The sequence below is a fragment of the Oncorhynchus mykiss genome, chromosome 17 (assembly GCF_057628025.1).
Source record: "Oncorhynchus mykiss isolate SJ-2025 chromosome 17, ASM5762802v1, whole genome shotgun sequence".
NCBI lineage: Eukaryota > Metazoa > Chordata > Actinopteri > Salmoniformes > Salmonidae > Oncorhynchus > Oncorhynchus mykiss.
Genome location: NC_143038.1, coordinates 3,424,804 through 3,441,261, shown reverse-complemented (window position 1 = coordinate 3,441,261; position 16,458 = coordinate 3,424,804). Strand labels below are relative to the sequence as shown.

At 44.8% G+C, this 16,458-nt stretch overlaps 1 protein-coding gene across 2 annotated transcripts; it reads left to right on the top strand.

Annotated features, from left to right (window-relative positions):
• The first annotated feature begins 5,700 nt into the window (after nt 1-5,700).
• On the top strand, nt 5,701-16,187 carry LOC149975682 (uncharacterized). 2 transcript variants are annotated; one of them, XM_090204228.1, is made up of 5 exons: nt 5,701-8,036; nt 8,664-8,838; nt 9,134-9,320; nt 12,976-13,028; nt 13,119-16,187. In XM_090204228.1, exons 3-5 carry the CDS (start codon nt 9,247-9,249, stop codon nt 15,770-15,772), a joined length of 2,781 nt encoding a protein of 926 aa, XP_090060354.1. In that variant the 5' UTR covers nt 5,701-8,036; nt 8,664-8,838; nt 9,134-9,246; the 3' UTR covers nt 15,773-16,187. The 2 variants fall into 2 exon arrangements, with proteins under 2 accessions (XP_090060354.1, XP_090060355.1); XM_090204229.1 differs by lacking the exons at nt 5,701-8,036; nt 8,664-8,838; nt 9,134-9,320 and adding an exon at nt 12,707-12,884.
• The last annotated feature ends 271 nt before the right edge of the window (nt 16,188-16,458 follow it).

Genomic DNA, 16,458 nt, shown 5'->3' with positions numbered 1-16,458 from the left:
GTGCCTCCTTGTGTTTTGAAATACTGTGTGTTTAATGTCTACCTTTGGCTTGCTGGTTGAGAACAGTGTTGGTTGCCAGTGCAATTTGTAGTAAAAGGGAATGTGGTTCACCGTTCCTATTCTTTTGGATTTGAAATATATAATGACTTTTTATCTTTGCTGCTGGTTGACAAATCCCTAGATTGGCTCTACAGTTAAAGCCACTGACATCAATATTTCGTTCGGGATACTGAAGTTTACATTTCAACACAAAATAAATACATCAAATCCTGTTTTACAAAACCTGAGAAAGCTTGTACCCTGGAGATGGGCTACTGTGGCATGTAAACCTCAATTCTGTTTTTGTGGTGAAACGGAGCCTGCGCATACATCTCATGGTGGTCTGACTCTGTCAAATTCATTTAAAGTGGGCTACTTGCTCAGTTTGATCCACCATAACTGAGCTTAACGGCTACTTTCACCCCTAATTTAGACAAGTTTCTGCTTACTTAAGGTAGGTCATTTGTGAACTATAGTTTAATACATGCAGCTTCTCTTCTGTCATAACTTGTTGCCCCAGAAGACTAAAGTAGTGCTCACAAATGTCTTACGTTGATAGAATGAATGCATTAGTAATCTTAACAGGTAAAATGATTTAAGGACCAGGTAGCATGCTAGAACACAGTGGAAACATTGGTCCTGTGCCAAATGTCATTTTGACACATTTTAAGGAAATGGAAAGCTGAGAATGGTAACTTCAGTTAGTCTTGCGTGTGTATTGAATGTGATTGAAATGCTGTCTGCTTGCAAAAGTGTCAGATTACACGTGCATTACACGAGAGGCTGATAGAAATATTTATCCACTTCTGTTCCCAAGACAATTTAAAGATGCATTTTTATCATTTCACTGCAACTGAAGTTAATATAAACAAAACGTCCTCTCACCGTCAACTGTTTATTTCCAGCAAACTTAACGTGTAAATATTTGTATGAACATAAGAATCTACAACTGAGAAACTGAACAAGTTCCACAGACATGACTAACAGAAATAGAATTGTGTCCCTGAACAAAGGGGGAGTCAAAAGTAACAGTATCTGGTATGGCCACCTGCTGCATTAAGTACTGCTGTGCATCTCATGGACTGCACCAGATTTGCCAGTTCTTGCTGTGAGATGTTACCCCACTCTTTCACCAAGGCGCCTGCCAGTTCCTGGACATTTCTCGGGGGAATTACCGTAGTCCTCACCCTCCCATCCAACAGGTCCCAGACGTGCTCAATGGGATTGAGATCTGGGCTCTTCGCCTGCCATGACAGAACACTGACATTCCTGTCTTGCAGGAAATCACGCACAGAACGAGCAGTATGACTGGTGGCATTACGCTGGAGGGTCATGTCAGGATGCGCCTGCAGGAAGGTTACCACATAAGGGAGTAGGATGTCTTCCCTGTAACACACAGCGTTGAGATTGCCTGCAGTGACCAGCTCAGTCCGATGATGCTGTGACACACCGCCCCAGACCATGACGGACGCTCCACCTCCAAATCGATCCCCCTCCAGAGTACAGGCCTCGGTGTAACACTCATTCTTTCAACGATAAATGCGAATCCGACCATCACCCACGGTGAGACACAACCGTGACTCGTCAGTGAAGAGCACTTTTTGCCAGTCCTGTCTGGTCCAGCGACCCTGGGATTGTGCCCATAGGCAGCGTTGTTGCCGGTGATGTCTGGTGAGGACCTGTCTTACAACAGGCCTACAAGTCCTCAGTCCAGCCTCTCTCAGCCTATTGCGGACAGTCTGATCACTGATGGAGGGATTGTGCGTTCCTGGTGTTTATTTAAAAAAATATATATATTTCACCTTTATTTAACCAGGTAAGCTAGTTGAGAACAAGTTCTCATTTACAACTGCGACCTGGCCAAGGTAAAGCAAAGCAGTGCGACACAAACAACACAGAGTTACACATGGAACAAACAAGCGTACAGTCACTAACACAATAAAAAAGAGTATGTACAGTGTGTGCAAATGGCATGGAGAGGTAAGGCAATAAATAGGCCATAGTAGCGAAGTAATTACCGTTCAGAAAATTAACACTGGAGTGATAGATGAGCAGATGATGATGTGAAAGTAGAAATACTGGTGTGCAAAAGAGCAGAAAATAAAATAAAAACAATATGGGTATGCGGTAGGTAGATTGGGTGGGCTATTTACATATGGGCTATGTACACCTGCAGCGATCGGTTAGCTGCTCAGACAGCTGATGTTTAAAGTTAGTGAGGGAAATATAAGTCTCCATCTTCAGTGATTTTTGCAATTCATTCCAGTCATTGGCAGCAGAGAACTGGAAGGAAAGGTGGCCAAATGAGGTGTTGGCTTTGGGGATGATCAGTGAGATATACCTGCTGGAACGTGTGCTACAGGTGGGTGTTGTTATCGTGACCATTGAGCTGAGATAAGGCGGAGCATATACTTCTAGATGGCCTGGAGCTAGAGGGTCTGGCGACGAATGTGTAGTGGGGGCCAGCCGACTGGAGCATACAGGTCGCAGTGGTGGGTGGTATAAGGGGCTTTAGTGACAAAACGGATGGCACAGTGATAGACTGCATCCAGTTTGCTGAGTAGAGTATTGGAAGCTATTTTGTAAATTACATCGCCAAAGTCGAGGATCGGTAGGATAGTCAGTTTTACGAGGGTATGTTTGGCAGCGTGAGTGAAGGAGGCTTTGTTGCGAAATGGGAAGCCGATTCTAGATTTAATGTTGGATTGGAGATCCAACATTCTGGAAGGAAAGTTCTGGAAGGAGAGTTTACAGCATTGCCAGACACCTAGGTATTTGTAGTTGTCCACATATTCTAAGTCAGAACCGTCCAGAGTAGTGATGCTAGTCGGGTGGGTGCGGGCAACGATCGGTTGAAAAGCATTAATTTGGTTTTACTAGCATTTAAGAGCAGTTGGAGGCCACGGAAGGAGTGTTGTATGGCATTGAAGCTCGTTTGGAGGTTAGTTAACACAGTTTCCAAAGAAGGGTGAGATGTATACAGAATGGTGTTGTCTGCGTAGAGGTGGATCAGGGAATCACCCGCAGCAAGAGCGACATCGTTGATATATACAGAGAAAAGAGTCGGCCCGAGAATTCAACCCTGTGGTACCCCCATAGATACTGCCAGAGGTCCGGACAACAGGCCCTCCGATTTGACACACTGAACTTTGTCTGAGAAATAGTTGGTGAACCAGGCGAGGCAGTCATTTGAGAAACCAAGGCTGTTGAGTCTGCCGATAAGGATACGGTGATTGACGGTGATTGACAGAGTCGAAAGCCTTGGCTAGGTCGATGAAGACGGCTGCACAGTACTGTCTTTTATCGATGGCGGTAATGATATCGTTTAGTACCTTGAGCGTGGCTGAGGTGCACCTGTGACCAGCTCGGAAACCGGATTGCACAGCGGAGAAGGTAGGGCGGGATTCAAAATGATCAGTGATCTCTTTATTAACTTGGCTTTCGAAGTCTTTAGAAAGGCAGGGCTGGATGGATATAGATCTATAACAGTTTGGGTCTAGAGTGTCATCCCCTTTGAAGAGCGGGATGACCGCGGCAGCTTTCCAGTCTTTAGGGATCTCGGACGACACGAAAGAGAGGTTGAACAGACTGGTAATAGGGGTTGCAACAAGGGCGGCAGATAATTTTAGAGGGTCCAGATTGTCTAGGCCAGCTGATTTGTACGGGTCCAGGTTTTGCAGCGCTTTCAGAACATCTGCTATCTGGATTTGGGTGAAGGAAAAGCTGGGGAGGCTTGGGCAAGTAGCTGTGGCAAGTAGCTGTGTAACTCTGCAGTTGTTGCCATCCTGTACCTATCCCGCAGGTGTGATCTTCAGATGTGCCGATCCTGTGCAGGTGTTGTTACACGTGGTCGGTCACTGCAAGGATGATCAGTTGTCTGTCCTGTCTCCCTGTAGTGCGGTCTTAGGCGTCTCACAGTAGGGACATGGCAATTTATCACCCTGGCCCAAACTGCAGTCCTCATGCCTCCTTGCAGCATGCCTAAGGCACGTTCACCCAGATGACCAGGGACCCTGGGCATGGTGTTTTTCAGAGTCAGTAGAAAGGCCTCTTTTAGTGTCCTAAGTTTTCATAAATGTGACCTTATTTGCCTACCGTCTGTAAGCTGTTAGTGTATTAACGACCGTTCAACAGGTGCATGTTCATTAATTGTTTATGGTTCTGTCACGACTTCCGCCGAAGTTGGCTCCCCTGCCTGTTCGGGCGGTGCTCGGCGGTCATTGTCACCATCCTACTAGCCGCTACCGATCCCTTTTTCGTTTGTCTGTTGGTTTTGTCTTATTAGTTTCACCTGTGTGTATTTTAGTTTAATTAGCTTCCCTATATGTAGTAGTTTGTCCCGCCCTTGTTTTGTGCGGGATTGTTTTTTGTTACTCTGTTGGATGTGGTTTTCATGTGTGTATTCTCCGGACTGTTTGGGCTGGTCTGTTCTATGCGCCCTGTATGTTGTCGTGACCGTTTTTTGTCCGGAGAATAAATCACCATATACTGAATCCTGCTCTCTGCGCCTGATTCACCGCTCCTAGTATCCAGTGACAGGTTCATTGAACAAGCATGTGTTTAAACCCTTTACAATGAAGATCTGTGAAGTTATTTGGATTTTTACAAATTATCTTTGAAAGACAGGGTCCTGAAAAAGGGACGTTTCTTTTTTTGCTGAGTTTATTACATGTGAGGTTATAGTCCTGCCGTCAGTGTCCATATTTCAGTTACTATTCCATTTAACCCATACACTTAAATGAGGAATATTCTGTTTATTCATGGATAAAGGGATACTCATGAGCGGGATATTAAAAGTGCATGTAAAGAGCTCATCCCGAGTAAAGACCTTATGTGGGATATGAGCTACAATCCAGACTGCTGTGCTAATGTTAACATGGTCAATGTCCAGTGGGGAAATGTCAGACCTTATTCATACAGTATGTTCATACTTTAGATGTAGTAATATGTAGGCATCAAATTGTATTAGTCAATTGCACCGAATGCAACAGGTCCTTACAGTGAAAATGCTTACTTACAAGCCCCTAAGAAACAATGCAGTTTAAAAACAAATATGACTAAGAATAAGAAATAAAAGTAACAAGAATTTAAAGAGCAGCAGTAAAATAACAATAGCGAGACTATATACAGGGGGATACAGAGCCAATGTGCAGGTGCACCGTTTAGTTGAGGTAATATGTAGGTGGAGTTATTAAAGTGACTATGCATAGATGATAACCACAGAGAGTAGCAGCAGTGTAAAGGGGGGATGCAAATAGTCTGATTAGCCGTTTAACTAGATGCTCAGGAGTCTTATGGCTTGGGGGTAGAAGCTGTTTAGAAGCCTCTTGGACCTAGACTTGGTTCTCCGGTACCGCTTGCCGTGCGGTAGCAGAGAAAACAGTCTATGACTAGGGTGTCTGGAGTCTTTGACAATTTTTAGGGCCTTCCTCTGACACGGCCTAGGACAGAGGTCCTGGCATGGCAGGAAGCTTGGCCCCAGTGATGTACTAGGCCGTTCGCGCTACCCTCTGTAGTGCCTTGCGGTCGGAGGCTGAGCAGTTACCATACCGGGCAGAGATGCAACCAGCCAGGATACTCTCGATGCTGCAGCTGTAGAACCTTTAGAGAATATGAAGACCCATGCCAAATCTATTCAGTCTCCTGAGGGGGAATAGGTTTTGTCGTGCCCGCTTCACAACTGTCTTGGTGTGCTTGGACCATGTTGGTGATGTGTTGTTGGTGATGTGGACACCAAGGAACTTGAAGCTCTCAACCTGCTCCACTACAGCCCCGTCGATGAGAATGGGGGAATGCTCGGTCCTCTCTTTCCTGTAGTCCACCATCAACTCCTTTGTCTTGATCACGTTGAGGGAATGGTTGTTGTCCTTGCACCACACTGCCAGGTCTCTGACCTCCTCCCTATAGGCTGTCTCGTTGTTGTCGGTGGTCAGGCCTACCACTGTTGTGTCGTCGACAAACTGAATGATGGTGTTGGAGTCGTGCCTGGCCGTGAGTGAACAGGGAGTACAGGAGGGGACTGAGCACGCACCCCTGAGGGGCCCCTGTGTTGAGGATCAGTGTGGCGGATGTGTTATTTCCTACCCTTACCACCTGGGGGTGGCCCGTCAGGAAGTCCAGGATCCAGTTGCAGAGGGAGGTGTTTAGGCCCAGGGTCCTTAGCTTATTGATGAGCTTTGAGGGCACTATGATGTTGAATGCTGAGCTCTAGTCAAAGAATAGCAAAGAATATTAGTGTAGAGTGCAACAAAATTGCATCATCTGTGGATCTGTTAGTGCGGTATGCAAATTGGAGTGGGTCTAGGGTTTTTGGCATAATGGTGTTGATGTGAGCCTTTCAAAGCACTTCATAGCTACAGACGTGAGTGCTACGGGTCGGTAGTCATTTAGGCAGGTTACCTTAGTCCCTGTGCTCAAGAACACTATGGTGGTCTGCTTAAAACATGTTGGTATTACAGACTCGGACTGGGAGAGTTTGAAAATGTCAGTGAAGACACTTGCCAGTTGGTCAGCACCTGCTCGCAGTACACGTCCTGGTAATCCGTCAAGCCCTGCGGTCTTGTGAATGTTGACCTCTTTAAAGGTCTTACTCACATCGGCTGCGGAGAGCGTGATCACACAGTCTTCCTGATCAGCTTTTGCTCCCTTGCATGTTTCAGTGTTATTTGCCTCGAAGCGAGCATAGAAGTAGTTTAGCTCGTCTGGTAGGCTCGTGTCACTGGGCAGCTCTCTGCTGTGCTTCCCTTTGTAGTCTGTAAAGGGTCGCAAGCCCTGCCACATCCAACGAGTGTCAGAGCCGGTGTAGTACGATCAATCTTAGTCCTGTATTGATGCTTTGCATGTTTGATGGTTCGTCAGAGGGCATAGTGGGATTTCTTATAAGCTTCCGGGTTAGCGTCCCGCTCCTTGAAAGCGGCACCTCTAGCCTTTAGCTCAGTGCAAATGTTGTCTGTAATCCATGGCTACTGGTTGGGGTATGTACGTACAGTCACTGTGGGGACGACGTCATTGATGCACTTATTGATGAAGCAAATGACTGATGTGGTGTACTCCTCAATGTCATCGGAGGAATCCCGGAATATATTCCAGTCTGTGCTAGCAAAACAGTCCTGTAGCTTAGCAGCTGCTTCATCTGACCACTTTTTTTATTGATCAAGTCACTGGTGTTTCCTGCTTAAATTACTGCTTGTAAGCAGGAATCAGGAGGATAGAATTATGGTCAGATTTGCCAAATGGAGGGTGAGGGAGAGCTTTGTATGCGTCTCTGTGTGTGGAGTAAAGGTGGTCCAGAGTTTTTTTCCCCTCTGGTTGCACATTTAACATGCTGATAAAAATTTGGTAAGATGTATTTAAGTTTCCATACATTCAAGTCCCAGGCTACTAGGAGCACCGTCTCCCGGTGAGCGGTTTCCTGTTTGCTTATGGCAGAATACAGTTCATTCAATGCGGTCTTAGTGCCAGCCTCAGTCTGTGGTGGTATGTAGACAGCTACAAAAAATACAGATGAAAACTCTCTAGGTAGATAGTGTGGTCTACAGCTTATCATGAGATATTCTACCTTAGGCTGGCAATAGCTCAAGACTTCCTTAGATATCGTGCACCAGCTGTTATTTACAAAAATACATAGTCCACCGCCCCTTCTCTTACCAGATGCCGCTGTTCTATCCTGGAGGATAGCCAGCTGCATGTTGATAATGTCGTCAATCAGCCACGACTCTGTGAAGCATAAGATGTTACAGTTTTGAATTAATCTTCCGCGTAGGTCATGTATTTTATTTTCCAATGATTTCACGTTTGCTAGCAGAATGGAAGGATGTGGGGATTTATTCGATGGCCTACTAATTCTCAGAAGGCAGTCCAGCCCTTGGCCCCTTTTTCTCCACCTTCTCTTCAAACAAATCACGGGGATCTGGGCCTGTTCCTGGGAAAGCAGTATGTCATTCACGTCGAGATTGTCGGATTCGTAAAAAAAAAATAAAGGATTCTGCCAGTACGTGGTGAGTAATTGCAGTTCTGATGCCCAGAAGTTATTTTTGGTCATAAGAGATGGTAGCGGCAACATTATGTACAAAAGAAGTAAAATAATAAGTTCCAAACAACTCAAACGAACAAAAAACACAATTGGTTGGGAATATGTCAATTAACTCAAATATTCTCTACACACAACAGAATGTCTTTGAACATGTACATTTTTCTAAACCAACTAAATCAAATCAAATCAAATCAAATGTATTTATATAGCCCTTCGTACATCAGCTGATATCTCAAAGTGCTGTACAGAAACCCAGCCTAAAACCCCAAACAGCAAGCAATGCAGGTGTAGAAGCACGGTGGCTAGGAAAAACTCCCTAGAAAGGCCAAAACCTAGGAAGAAACCTAGAGAGGAACCAGGCTATGTGGGGTGGCCAGTCCTCTACTGTTGCTGAAATCATTCACTAACTGCATATTATGAGAATTCTGACCTTCAATTGATCTATTCATTGGAGGGATAACCTGTTATCCTACAGCTAAAAGTGTTTGTTATACACAAATGAATTAAGTAAAAAAAAACAGCATTTGAATAGTTCCTATGACTTCAAATTCTGGCATTTTACTATGTTGAACTTTTTGTCTTTGTTTCCAAGGTAAATTATAGATATATTCTCCACACTTCATTAAAAGGAACCTGCTCCTATGTCCCAGCAACAAAAGGAACGTGCTCGCATGCCTCTTCAGCAGAAGCAACCGTCCACAATGCCTCGGCAGAAGCAACCAGCCACAATGCCTCAGCAAGTGTGACGACTGGCGCAAATACCTTAGGTGAAGCAACCGGCTCGCGTGCCTCTGCATTAGAAGCAACCAGCCACAATGACTCGCCAGATGCAACCGTCCAAAAATTCCATCAGAAATCACCTGCTTGACTCGCATTACAAATACCTGGACAGCAAGATTTAAACCAGCTTGGTTAAAACTACACCTTGGCATCACATCTTTGTATTATTAGCCTGTCATGTTCAGTCATATAACCAGACTATACATACAGACAGTTAATGTACTGGCACATGCCTATTTTGATATCTATTTCCCATACTTTTGTCTTTCTCTTTGTCGCTAGCTCTCTCTCTCGTTTTCTCTCCCTCTCTCTCTCACACTCTCACACAGACAGACAGACAGCAGTGGGTCTGTACCAGTCAGAGGTGAAGGGGTGACATCCTGCTCTTCATCAACATGGGGAGTGGTGACTATGAAGTGCTCAAGGACCGGCTAGGTCAGGAGCTTTGGCCCCAGAATTCGTTGAAAAGGTGAGATCAGGCAAGCAGCTACTGGACCTGAAAAGAGCGACTCACCAAAACCTCTATTATATTGGCTATTTGATTCAGATCTTAAGATAATGTCCCTAATCCACTATTTGGAACAAGTTATTTTGAATCAACTCTTTAATTGCAGCTTGAATTGAATTTGTAAATTGATTCATTGGAGTCAGATGTGTTGCACTGCTTTGTGATCTGAGAAAACCCTTACCAAATGCGGGAGAAAAGGAAATGCCCATCAACAAAATTCATATATGTGTATTGAACTACTTTTGACATTGGTCTCGTCCAAAAAAAAACTGATTTTAGTTTTAGTTTCGGTTGCAGAACGTTTTGCTACGCTGTGCCCTACTGAACATAACTATGATTTATTTGTCTCAGTTCCTGTTTGTGCTGGTGAACAGGCTGAAGTCCAATGAAAAATGTCTGGGCATTTACGACAGCGAGTCAGCCATGAAATGGCTCATGCCCGAGGGAGAGATCTCCACTCACTCATAAGAGGCGATCTCAAGGTCTGAGGTGAAAACAAACCTGAGTTCAAATACTATTGGTTTTCTTTCAAATGCCTTTGAGGGATGATTGAGCCTGCCCGGAGTGACAGATAAACTCTCAATTATGAGCAGCTAAAAAAGTATTTGAAAGAAACAAATTCATTTTGAACCCATGTCTATGGAGCAGTATACGTTTAAGTGGCTTTGATAATATATAGAAAGCAGCAGTGAATTATACTGAGTTGTCTCTATATAATCTATCTACATTGCTTCTCAAATACTTTTTTCTTAATTTTAGGAGGTGAAGCAGGCACTAGTACCCGATCCTAAAACTGAGTTGTAAAACAAACAAATAAATGAATGTAAATAATAATTGTCTGTTTTGGAGTCCGTATTGATTTCTGCCTGAATCTGATGTAGGCTATGTGTGTGCTCTGGTGGGCATGGTGTGTCTTTATGTGAGGACTGCCATCTGCGAGTTGACAACAGCTCAGTGGCTACTCACCACTGAGATTTTGGATCTGATGGTTACAATCGCAACTGACTGACCTCAGTAGACTAATAGGGCCTGGAGGGTCTAACAGAGAAATAAGAATTGGAATCTGTCTTCAGAAAAAACAACAGTTGAGGATTCCAAATGCAATCGCAAAGAAACAAGAAATACAATAGAATGTGATGCAGTATAATACAATATATATCTGTGTATTTTCATGCAAATGCTACATTTAAGTGCAGACCTGTATTCAAAAACATGTGTATTTCAGTATCTGAGTTATAATATCTGGGTTATAATACAAATTGTACTATTTGACAGTATTTCAAATACTTATTTAATACATTGGAGTGTAAAATAGTGTGTGATTTTGAGTTTTTCAAACACTTTCCAAGTGTATTTCCAAATACATAACATTTAACTACTTATCTTTTCAAATAAAAGATCAGAATACTTACTTTGAATGTATGTGAAATTAATTGAAATATTTTAAATAGTATTTGAACCCGGTCTGATTTAAGTGACATACATTTGCCTTCCAGTTACAGTAGGCCAGCCTACAGCAGTGGAAGAGGGGAGTTTACTAGACATTAAGGGCCGTACAATAAAGTACAGAATGGTTGGAGCACTCGGGGTGAATATAAAAGACCAGAAAAAAGAACAGATTGTCTGCCTGCTGTGCTGAAAGAAACAGGAGAAGAAAAGGAGATTGGAATTTTCAAGGCACAGACATTGAATCAAGTATAATTATCAGAGATGGATTGCAAGCGGAAACATCAGTCGGAATAGGGAAAACACTTTGGCAGATTTAAGGGGGCTGGAGATATATGCATAGCTATCTAAACAGTGTCATTCGTGTTTATGTGTTTGTGGATGTGTACTGCAATCAAAGTTGAGACAACATTGGAAAAATAGCTTCCACAAAGGAGGGTAGACGGTCAGAGGATGGGTTGTTGTCTTGTATTATTTCATCCATATGAGGGAGACATTTTATGGAGATAGTGGGCACCTCAGAGCTGATCACTATTGTCAAGTCGGTGACAATTGTTGGTCACCGCCTTTCAAAGTGTTTTGCGTTCTGGGGATAAAACATTTCCCACGTGAGTCTGTCGATATGTCGACTGCATGAACTTTACAAAAATCTGCAGAATTTCCAAGTTTCTGCAATTGCTCTTCACCAACTTCATCCTGCAGCCATCACCTGTCATGTGGGATCTCCATTGTCACCCAATCATTATTGTTTTTGTTTAACCCAAGTGAAAAAGAACATGACTGAAACAGGAACCAATTTGCTGCAGTTAATGTGTAGCCTACAGTGCATAAATGATGTGATTAAGGCTCTCTCTCATTTATTGTTTGTATAATGTAACAAATTATTTCAGTTTGTGAGTGGGTGTTGGAGACATGTTTTTTTGACATTATAAAGGAAACCTTTTATAAACAATGGCAACACTGCCATGGTGATCTGAGCCTTGCTGTTGGAAAACAACTTTACTATCCGAATTTCGGTTGTAGCAGATGCACCTCTCCTGACTTAACTTCTTGACTTTGGTCTACAGTCAGTTGCTTTAGCCTTACCACTCAAACGAGCCCTACTATATGTTTGCCTCTGAAAAATTAAAGCATATGTGTGTGCAGTGTTTGCATAATGTGAGTGTTTAATTGGCGTCTGTCTGAATTCAGAATTTGTCCAAGATGTGGCACTATGTGCAACTGAAACATGTTAACCATCTACTGTTGCTATGCTGAATGAAACACACGGTTTAAAAGAAGGCATGTGTAAAATAATGGTGCCTAACTGCTCATTTAGCCTCTAATCTTCAAATGAACTAAGTGAATTTTGTACAAGCAATAATTTAAACCGATCAATGAAGTGCCAAGACAAAATGTGTTTCCTACATTAGAGCAGGGGTGTCAAACTCATTCCATGGAGGGCCTAGTGTCTGTAGGTTTTTGTTTAAGACCTAGACAACTACCGTAGGTGAGGGGAGTAATTAGTGGCCTTAATTCAGCAATCAAGTACAAGGAAGGAGCAAAAACCCACAGACACTTGGCCCTCCGTGTAATGAGTTTGAAGCGTGCTTTAGAGTAAGGGCTGTCAAACCTGTCAGGAATTCAATTAGAGAATCAACCACACCTGAGTAAATGTCTGAATTCCAAATCAACCCCTAGCCCCTACACCTACCACTTAGTCACTTATGGGTATTTTAAACGATTAGATAGGTTATAGCAATATGGTAATTGCATCACCTTGCCTTCTGATAGGCTGGATGCAATTGTTGCCATATTGCTTATTGAATCATTTCTGATGCACAGAAGTGTTTAGGCCAGGGTGTAGGATTTAGGGGTCAATTTGGAATTAGGAATCAAATGTAGATCAGGGGCTAACAGCTGTCCTTAATTAGCCAATGCCATTAGAAGGGTCTGGGATTTGTTTAAAAGGAGCAACCAAAAAAGCCTGCCAGATACATCATAAGGAATATTATGCTAGGGCTTATACCAGCCATTATTTCTGATTACTGGGGAGCTTTTGAGGCGCAAAATGGCCGTGATGATTGGAATCGCTTTCAGGTAGGTTTTTAAAGTATTGCTCTAGTTTTTTTCCCTTGTACGTCAGGTGTTACAGGTAGCTTTGTTTATAACAGACTTTCTTTTTTTAAAGAGTTTCTTGGCTTTGTTGCCTGCTAATTGGCGGGATAACCTGTTCTACATCAAGTGAGTTTCTACACATGAATTTCAACTAACTGTTGTGGTACCAATAACTTCAAAGGCTGGCATTTTACTTTTTTTCTTTATCTAACCTAGGTGATGGGTATCCTGCACCAGGTTCTGATGCAGCATGGCTCTATACAGGCCCACTTAGGTCTAAAGGATATGGTAATTACAACTCTCCAACAGCTCAATTGCAAGCGCAGCTGACCGAAGAGCAACAGAAACATCTGGGAGCCATCCTGCAAAAGCAACTGGCCCCCATGCCCCAGGCACCTCAGAAAATGTGGTATCCAACTCAAATGCCCCAGCAGGAAAAGCAACCGGCCGCCATGACCCAACAGCAGACGCTATCGGCCTTTTATCCTAAGCAGCTTCAATCAATGTTGTATCCAGCTCAAATGCCCCAGAAGCAACCAGTTACTGAACTTCAGCTTCAGAAGGAACAGGCCTCCATACCCCAGCTACCTCAGCAAGTGTGGTATCCAGTTCAAATTCCTCAGCAGCAAAAGCAACCAGCTACTGGTCCTCAGCAGCAGACGGAACTGACCACCATGTCCCAGAAGCAACCGGCTCCAATGCCTATACCGCAGAAACAACCAACAGCTATGCCCCAGAAAGCATGGTATCCAGCTCAAATGCAGCAGAAGCAACCGGCCACCATGCACCAGCAAGTGTGGCATCCAGCTCAATTGCCCCAGCAGCAAAAGCAACTGGCTACTGAACCTCAGCAGCAGAAGGAACCGGCCTCCATAACCCAGCAACCTCAGCAAGTGTTGCATCCAGCTCAAATGCTGCTGAAGCAACTGACTGCCATGCCCCAGCAAGTGTGGTATCCAGCTAAGCCCCAGAAGCAACTGGCCGCTGATCCTCAGGAGCAGATTGAACTGACCGCCATGCCCCAGCAACCATGGTATCCAGCTCAAAAGCCCCAGCTGCAGAAGCAACCGGCTACTGAACCTCAGCAGCAGAAGGAACCGGCCTCCATAACCCAGCAACCTCAGCAAGTGTTGCATCCAGCTCAAATGCTGCTGAAGCAACTGACTGCCATGCCCCAGCAAGTGTGGCATCCAGCTCAAATGCCCCAGAAGCAACAAACCGCTGAACCTCAGTGGCATCCAGCCAAATTTCCCCAGGAGCAACCAGTCCCTATGCGTCACCTGCAGAAGGAACTGACCGCCATTCCACCACTGAGGCAATCCGCTCAAATTCCCCAGCAGCATAAGCAACCGGCTGCCAAGCATCAGCAATTGTGGCAACTGGCCCCCATTCCCCAGCAGCCTCATGACGTGTGGTATCCAGCTAAAATGGTCCAGAAGCAACAAGCAGCTGCAACTCGGCGGCAGAAGGAACTGACCACCATGCCTCAAGAGTGGCATCCAGCTCAATTTCCCCAGCAGCAGAAGCAACCAGCCCTAATGCTTTTACCGCAGAAGGAACTGACCGCCATACACCAGCAACCTCAGCAAGTGTGGTATCCAGCTCAAATGCCCCAGAACCAACCAACCACTGAACCCCAGCAGCAGAAGCAACCGGCTGCTGAACCTCAGCAGCAGAAGGAACCGGCCACCATGCCCCAGCAACCATGGTATCCAGCTCAAAAGCCCCAGCTGCAGAAGCAACCGGCCGCTGAACCTCAGCAGCAAATTGAACCGACCGCCATTCCTCAGCAAGTGTGGCATCCAGTGCACATTCCCCAGCAGCAACAGGAACTGGCCACCATACCCCAGCAAGTGAGGTATCCAGCTCAAATGCCCCAGAAGCATCTGGCCTTCATGCCTCTACCACAGAAGCAACCGACCACCATGCCCCAGCAAGAGTGGCATCCAGCTCAAATGCCCCAGCAGCAGAAACAACTGGCCACCATGCTGCAGAAGCAACCAGCCCCAATGCCTCAACCGCAGAAGCAACAGGCCACCATGCCCCCGCAAGTATGGCATCCAGCTCAAATGCCTCAGCAGCAAAAGCAACCAGCTACTGAACCTCAGCAGCAAATTGAACCGACAGCCATTCCCCAGCCACCTCAGCAATTGTGGCATCCAGATCAATTTCTCCAGGAGCAGAAGCAACCAGCCACTATGCATCCATTGACCGCCATTCCATCACAACTGTGGCAATCCGCTCAAATGCCCCAGCAGCATAAGCAACCGGCTGCCGTGCTTCAGCAAGTGTGGCATCGGGCACAGAAGCAACCGGCCCCTATGCCCCAGCAGCCTCACGACGTGTGGTATCCAGCTAAAATGGTCCAGAAGCAACAAGTCGCTGCACTGACCGCCATGCCGCAGACACATCAGCAAGTGTGGCATCCAGCTGAATTTCCCCAGCAGCAGGAGCAACCGACCGCCGTACCCCAGCAAGTGAGGTATCCAGCTCAAATGCCCCAGCAGCGGAAGCAACACACTGCCATGCCACAGCACCAACTGACCCCCATGCCTCAGCAATTATGGCATGTAGCTCAAATGCCCCAGAAGCAACTGGCCCCAATGTCTCAGCAGAAGCACTACGAAAGCACTGAAGATGGTGCCTCTAGTAGCACTCAGGCCAGCATCGTTGAACAGTCGGGTGTCATCCCAATCTATTCCTACAGTTCCAAATCGCACTACGAGAATGGCAGAACTGTCTTCTCCCAAACCCGCTACACTCCTAGGGAGGCTATCCCTGTTGACAGTGGAAGTGCGCCCAAGGACAGTTTTGTTGGTACTGGTGCACCAAGCGTATATCCATCACTAGTGAAGGATTCTGCAAGCTAATGGTTCACTTTAACCTGCTCTGATCTTTGCTCTCTGAATTTGAAGTCCTTTGTACTAACCATATTTAAAAGGAAAATGTAATGGATTCATCCTCTAGAAGCTAATGGTGAGAATTGTTTTTGACATTGGTTACTTAACTTTCTGTGTTGCTGACACTGCATTTCTTTCTGCTTTTGTTTTGACCAGGAAGTTGCTGGTGCTCTTGCTACGCTAGAGTGAGGGAGTACATGAACCATTTTACTTTCAAAAATGCCTTGTCTCTTTGAAATAATGGTTCTCGTGTCCATTGCTTTCTAATTGAGAACAGGTGGTGTTCAGTCTGTAGTAAAAATGACTGTTCAGTTAATTCTTTGGTTTTCTAATCTTTTACCTTTGCTACTGATTGTTCAAAATAAAAGCTTGGGTCTACATAAGAGCATTTGTCAAGGGGTGAGTTGTCAGACATTCTTCATATGTTCATACTTAGATGTAGGCATGCATTGTATAGAATGAGACGGTCTTCAACCTAGGTCTAAGTTGTTGGTCAGTAAGATGACATAGGGAATGTTTTTTATATGGTCAGACCATGGCTCATTTAGCTACTTAAATTGAGTGACTTTTTGGTTTCAAACTTGCATTTGGCCTTATACTATAGCCCATACCAGAAATGGCAAAGAGTCAAATCAGTTTAGGAGTGTCTGTTCCAT

Bases quoted from the DNA above. Each gene is read 5' to 3' on its own strand.
- LOC149975682 (XM_090204228.1), top strand. From the start codon at position 9,247: ATGGGGAGTGGTGACTATGAAGTGCTCAAGGACCGGCTAGGTCAGGAG. The intron at 9,321-12,975 runs GTGAGATCAGGC...CTTTTTTTAAAG, and splicing joins CCCCAGAATTCGTTGAAAAG to AGTTTCTTGGCTTTGTTGCC. The intron at 13,029-13,118 runs GTGAGTTTCTAC...TATCTAACCTAG, and splicing joins GATAACCTGTTCTACATCAA to GTGATGGGTATCCTGCACCA.